We start from the raw sequence: 7,239 nt of genomic DNA on the forward strand, positions 1-7,239 counted from the left end.
GGCGATGATCTCGGTGGCCTTCTGTGGCTTGGCCGTCGTCTCCATGGCTGCCTAATTATAAGGAGGTGGTGGTGGTGGTGGTGGTGGTGGTGGTGGTGGTGGTGGTGGGGCAGCGGTGCTTCGTTGGGGATTCTGCATGCAGAGAAGAATATTGAGCTGAGCTTGTAAATTTTATGCAGATCTAAAGAACTCGAATTGTATTCTAAAGTAGATCGATATAGCCTACTGTGTTTTTTTTTTTATTTTTACTTATTTTTTAATTTTTTATATGAAAGTAAATTTAAGAGAATAAGATGAATTAATGGAGTTTATTCTAAGTGAGTTAATTAATTTAATAATCTTGAGATAATCCTGAGTTGTTTGTAACTAATTAACTAGATCTTTCAACATGTTTCTATATATAGTAAATTACAGCCTTATAATTAACTTAATTACACAAAGAAAAAGGTACATGATGATGATGCTTTGTGTTCTAAGAACACATATATGAGTGTGAATCTAGTTGCTCAAAAGGTTGTTTATGGCGGAGAAGATGCGAATCGAAAAGGTTCTCTTCAAACCTTTTAGGTCACAGTCATGTTTACGAGAGAAGATAGAAAATTGGGGAGAAAGATGATCGAGAATAAAGCGAGAAAACTTTTAAAGAAAAGGAAAGGAGGTAGTGGTTTGTTGAAAGATCATTTTTGGCCCTTCATATTGCTAGTGAAATTCGTTATCGCCAATGACTTGTTCGCATTAGTAGGATGATGAGTACGCCATAAGATTCATTGGTGGATCTATGATCCCTTCAAATTAGTCATGATCGAGGTTGGAATAGTTTTCTCTCTTCAAATTTATTAGTAATTATCTCGAAATAGTAGCACTTCAAATGAGTTTTCAACCTTTAATATTGCATTAAAACTTTTATAGAGAAAAGGAGATAAGGGAGACATTCTTGAGGCATAGTTACTTGCAATCTAATGAATATACAATCAATTATTTTAGACGCTAATTTTACTTGTTCGTCCTTAGGCACATCTGCCTTCGATAAACACTCTCACACTTATAAGTATTTGTAAGAAGACTTTATTTTTTTTCATAACTTATAAGGAGTTTCATTGGTACTTTGATATAATAACTTATTAAGAATGTGGATAGTTAAAAGAATAGTTTCACCTCACAAAGTACCGTAGGGTAACCCTAAGCTTATCGATATAATGTTCATTATTTTTTTCGATGTACGACTCTTGCATTCAACAATACTATTATAGGGGTTGTTGGTTGAGAAACAATGCCAACTTAGTGCAAAAATTCTTGAATGGATCCATATATTGTACTTCTTTATCATTGACGATAATTTTGCTATTTTTTTCCAAGTTGATTTTCAACCTAATTCTTATAGTGAGTGATGCGGGAAGTCACGGAAGGCTAAGTGTATGGTCAGAGATCAGGCCACGGGGGCAAACCCCTTCGCCCCATCAGAAGGGATCTCGTCCCGGCATACTCGCTCAAGTCTCGTCCCGGCATACTCGCTCAAGTCTCGTCCCGACATACTCGCTCAAGTCTCATCCTGATATGCCCTCGCGTCTCGACACAGGCCTAACCTCAATGGTAGGCTTTAACCCTAGCCCTGATCTTCTGACACCAACCACTGCCACCACCGCTGGGAAGGCTCAAGGCCGGTGTGCTGCAGGTACACCATTACTTTCGGCGTCCGTCTTAGTCGCCCCCACTCGCATTAATGGTGACCCCTCAGCGCATTAATGGCACTCCTCGTATCTATACGTGGCGTGCTCTTCTAACCTCATGGTTTGCACGCATTATCATGAAACGGGCATGGAAGATCAGTCTGACCTTCCCTACGAGCTCCTCCTATAAGCATGGCCTAGGATAGGAGGGACAAAGAGAAGGTTCTTCTGATGATAATATCCGTATCCGAGGCATAGAGTGGCCGCCCTCCCAGACTAGCCTCAAAGGTTGGTTATAAAAGGAGTAACTCAGGACCATGCAAGGGGGTATGAAAAATAACAATATATCTCTTTTCCTTTCTCTTGGCCCTCAGGGGAAAAACCCTAACTTGAGCGTCGGAGTGGCTCACCGGGTTCCCCGGAGAGTCAGTCTAACCTCTCTTGCTTAGTGTATTTCAGGATCCCGTTGGAAGTTCCCAGAGGTTCCCCAATCTAAACTCTGATCGGTGATCACCCTTGCCAGATAGTCCGTTGACTGGTGGCTTGACCTTCTACGACATTTGGCCGGAACAGTGAGTATTTAAACACTTTAAGGATTTCATTCATATTCATTAGCAAATGGACCTAACAATTGTTAGGACTCGTGTAAGCTAGAGGGGTTGAATAACTTCGATTGTATTGAGTTGATTGCGTAGCGAAAACTTGAACAAATTGACAACACAATGCTAACAAGGTAGGTTTTAACTAGGTTCAAATCCTTTCAAAGCTACTACATCTAAAGTTTAGTCCTAACGACTATCACTATTAATCCTTCTCCTTCTCGAACATCTTCTAGAGATGAAGAAGCCTCTTGTAAATATGTAGTTACAAACAATACAAGCATATACAATGAAAGTAAACTACTTTACATAAACTTGCTTTGAACACTTTCTTATTATTTGAAATTGCCTCTTATCAACCCAAAAATGCAACAACACTTTATACTCAAACCTCTAAGAATCGACACCTTCGATTTGCCTTTAAGGTTGCAGTCGGGCTAATTTTCACCTAGCAATCGACTGCTTCACCAATTGATTGTCTTATTGTAATTAGAACGTCGACACCCGCATAATGACTCTTTTTATCTTAGCAATCAATTGATAAGTCACAAAAATCTATTGCTTACTTCCAATCGATTTGGGAAGCTTCTATTTGCTTAACATGGTATATCAATCGATTGTTGCATCTCAACAATCAATTGCTAACCACCAATTAATTGTTATCACTATTAAAACCGATGGAATCAAAATATCTCCACAATGGCATGATATTGTACACTTTGAGCCTAAATCCTCATCACTTTGTTCTTGGACTCTCCCCAAAAGGCCTTATACCAATGGAGATACTTTCCATCCTTTTAACCCCATGATCTTTTTCATGTACTTTAGATGTGGGACTATGTTTGCACCCTTGCAACCCAACAATCCCCCCCTCAAACAAAGGACCACAGGCCCCCCTCAAACATCGTTTTTAATGTCTGAATCCTCGATCCATCAGGATTTTTATCCCTCGGTTCACCCGACCTACTAGGATTTTCCACCTAGCCGCAGCTAGGACTTTTTGCCCCTCGGTCCACCCGACCTACTAAGACTTCCCACCTAGCCGCAACTAGGACTTTTTACCTCTCGATCCACTCGACCTACTAGGACTTCTCACTTGATGTCTGGTCCTCTTGATTCAGACACGGGACTTTCCACCTAGCCGCAGCTAGGACTTTTTGCCCCTCGGTCCATCCGACCTACTAGGACTTCCCACCTAGCCGCAACTAGGACTTTTTACCTCTCGGTCCACTCGACCTACTAGGACTTCTCACTTGGTGTCTGGTCCTTTTGATTCAGACACGGGAGCACCCACTTCCTTTGTTTAAGGTTCAAACCACATGGTTAGATCTGGATCATGGCTCATCCGACGGTTAGTCCGGTGAAGAGCAGTCTCACTCTGATACCACTTATTAGTACCGATGGATTCAAAATATTTCCACAATCAGTATCCCCAAAAGGTCTCATATATTGTCCACTTTGGGCATAAACCCTCATGACTTTGTTCTTGGGCTCTCCTCAAAAGGTCTCATGCCAATGGAGATACTTTCCATCCTTTTAACTCCATGATCTTTTTCATATACTTTAGATGTTGGACTATGTTTGCACCCTTGCAACCCAACAATCACATAGCAATTGATTGCTAGATCAGCAAACCCTCTTTAAACTCTAAATTTTACGGTTTAGGGTTTAGCACTCTATTGTTATTTCTTGGCAATCAATTGCTATTCTATTTCAACATTTCCAAAGTTGAAATCTCGTCTTGCCTAGTATCGATTGACCTCAACCTACAAAACTTCCTTCACTCAACATATGGTCACCCTGGACCTGTCAACACTTTCCGTTGTCCAACATCATATCAACCTTGATTTGTTGGGATTTCATTATTATTAAACATCTAATCTTCCTTGATCTGTTTGGACTTTTCATCTCATGACCTATTAAAATTTCCTTGTCGTTAAGTGTCTGATCAACGTAATTTACTTAAACTTTTCTTTTGCCCATTTCTCGTTAGATTTTTAATCACTAAGTATCCTGTCAATCATGACCCCCCCACTTAAACTTTTCTCCTCATGTCAAGTGACCAATCCTTTATAATCCACTTGAAATTTCTATCTCGTGTCAACTCCTTGTTGAACTTTCGATCATCAAGTGTCAAATCAACCATAATCTACTTGGATTTTCTTGCTCGTTAAGTATTCAATCAATCTTACCCTACTTCACTCTTCTTTACCATCAAGTATCTGGTCAATCTTGACCCACCTGTCTCTTCCTTATTGATCAAACATTATATGGATCAACATCTATCATATTGGTTAAACTCTATTATATTGATCAAACATCAAAACTCTCTAATTCGAGTTTGATCAACCTTGATCTGAGATCGATTGCACCAACAAAAATATTTTATATAATCATTGATAAAAATGATGAAGTAATTATTTCCATCCTGATCATATGTATGAACTTTAGACCACAAATATCATTGTGAACATTTAGTTCGATATATGTCATGTTCCTTTCTATCAAATGAAAAGGCAACATGTTCTGAAGGTCGTATCATATATAATTAATTAATTAATTCAAACGACTCTATCTGTCAAATAACTAATTAAATTCAAAAACCTTAATCTTCAAGTTATTAGTTGGTCCTTTTCTTTTTTCTTTTTCTTCTGCAAAGAAAAAAGAAAAGGACCAACTAATAACTTGAAGATTAAGGTTTTTGAATTAAAAAAAAAAATAGTTGGTCCTTAATTTTACATGTGCTACATTCAAATTAATTAGCACAAACATATATATATATATATATATATATATATATATATATATATATGTCAAGCGACATCAAGTGGCTCTAGCAAGTGTCGACATCAAAAGCTTTCCATTGACCCCTACCTCTTTTTAAGATTACATCTTAAATCAAGAGTTTTTAGGCTATTTATTTTAAAAACCTAAAAATTATAAATAACACTAGATATTTTATTGTTTAAACTCCTTTTGTAAAAATGAATATATATATATATATAGTGAGTTTTGATCTCCTGCGCGATTATACACGATTATGATGTGGTGGAGATTTCTCACCGTTAGCGTAGCAACCGATTCTGCAATTAAAAAAATCAAAGACCCTAAATCCTAATCCAAACCTCCCGATCTCGATCTCGATCTCAATCTCGTCGCCTCTCCCTCTCGTCGCCTCTCCCTCTCATCGGCTCCCCATCCCCGACGTGGACATAGTCAAATCAAAAATCAAGTTGAGTTGGAAGTCAAAGTCAAGCGAGCTCGGATTAAGTCAAGTCAAGCACAGGTTAAATTAAGACGAACTCAGGTTCAATCAAACCAACTTAAGCCGAGCTTAGGTCCGATCAAAACTTAATTAAGCTGAACTCGTGTCCGATCAAATCGAGTTTGGATCAAATTGAGTTCTAACCAAATTAGCCCCAAAAAAAGACCTCGAGTCAATTTAATCTAAGTCACATCCAAATGTGGCCCGCCCAAATTGGGATTTGACTCGGTGGTTGTTAAAGAGCTGATCACCAAATTAAAGGATACGCCGGTTAAAGCACTGATCACCAAAAGATGCCCTTTGGAAACTAGATCATCTTTTTTGCTTTCTATCTAAAGGTCATTGTTTGCAACATCAAGGGAATTAAGCAATTCATAACTTTCTACTCTCCTTACTTTCCTTCATTCGTTTTCTTCACCTTTTCTCCAAGGTTTGACTTGAACGTCGGAGGAGTTTTACCAAGGTTCGCCTTGACCCTCCTTCTAACTTGATCTTTTGTTCGAAGGATCTTTTGCTACTCGGCGTTCCAAAAGCTGACTTAAAAGAAGTCAATCTATTAAGACAGGAAGGAAGTCCGATGTGAAAAAAATCGACCTATAGAAAGCCGACTTGACTTGCATCCAGCCAATTGAAATTATTCAATCATAGTTACTTTATTAAGTCATCGCATCCCTTGATCTCGGATAGGATTTAATTTGAGCTCTTAATTATCACTTAGATCATTAAACTTAACTAAATTATCTCATCTTTGTGAGGAAGAAAAACTAAATACAAATTATTCTCTATCAAACATACCATAATTAAATATGTTGCTCTCAACCGATAACTAGATGATCAAGGGCTTACGGTGGAGTTGAGAGATTTGAACACTTAACGTTCTTAACATAAGTATGCACCTCTCATGCATTCAAATCTTGTCACCTACGAGAAACTTTGGTTGAAAGTAACACGATATCAAAGTACGATATCCAACGCTTAACAAGGACACGAGGATCAAACCGCGCGCATCAAATGGACTAGATTTGAGCATAGGAGTAAGATGAACCTTCGTATTCATCTCCTTTAGCGCATAACTTCTAGCTATTGACCTAATTTGAGGTGCGAGCACGAATAACTAAAGATTTGAGTGAGTGCATTATATTGTTATGGAAGAACCAAAGATTTGAAAATTATGATTATATTGAGCTTCCTCACACAAACTTAGTACAAAAGGAAGGGCAAAGTCTTCATGCTTTTTTTGTACAAATATAGTCGAAGAGGTGCATAACTAACACTTGTAGAGCCAAACATATCTAGTGTATTTGTCGCAACCATGTAGAAGATCATGACACAGTCGAATTGGTTCTTCATCCTGTTCGAAAGAGAGGAAAAAGAGAGATGACATAGACACAATATTGTTGGGGATAGATATCTTAATGCGAGTGAAAGAAGAGTAGTACTTCGATTGCGGGAGGAAGAGTAGTAAGTCGGGACTTTATCATTCTCAATACGGAAGACGTCATCGACAAGCAACTCATAGTACCGCTTCACTTCTTCGGCAGACTTGCCGCCCACAAGCCGTGCGACGTTGTGCCAGCGGTCAGGGGTGTCTTGGTCATAGAGCGCAAGGGCCTTCTCGAACATCTTGTTTTGCTTTTCGGTCCATGAGGCGGCCAATGAGCTTGATGCCATTGGGTTTAGGGATGGGAGGGAGGATTGATGTGAAGAG

The 7,239-nt window shown here is 38.8% G+C and overlaps 1 protein-coding gene across 1 annotated transcript; it reads right to left on the reverse strand.

Annotated features, from left to right (window-relative positions):
* Positions 1 to 6,690: 6,690 nt before the first annotated feature.
* Positions 6,691 to 7,239, reverse strand: LOC141829547 (protein RADIALIS-like 3). The gene is made up of 2 exons (XM_074717050.1): positions 6,971 to 7,239; positions 6,691 to 6,882 (listed from the first exon to the last, which is right to left on the reverse strand). Exons 1-2 carry the CDS (start codon positions 7,200 to 7,202, stop codon positions 6,878 to 6,880), a joined length of 237 nt encoding a protein of 78 aa, XP_074573151.1. The 5' UTR covers positions 7,203 to 7,239; the 3' UTR covers positions 6,691 to 6,877.

This window comes from Curcuma longa, chromosome 5, assembly GCF_044706935.1.
Source record: "Curcuma longa cultivar G26 ecotype Majalengka, Jawa Barat chromosome 5, ITB_CL_G26_1.1, whole genome shotgun sequence".
NCBI lineage: Eukaryota > Viridiplantae > Streptophyta > Magnoliopsida > Zingiberales > Zingiberaceae > Curcuma > Curcuma longa.

What these genes read in the sequence shown, in the direction of transcription:
- LOC141829547 (XM_074717050.1), bottom strand. Translation starts at nt 7,202, where the DNA reads ATGGCATCAAGCTCATTGGCCGCCTCATGGACCGAAAAGCAAAACAAG.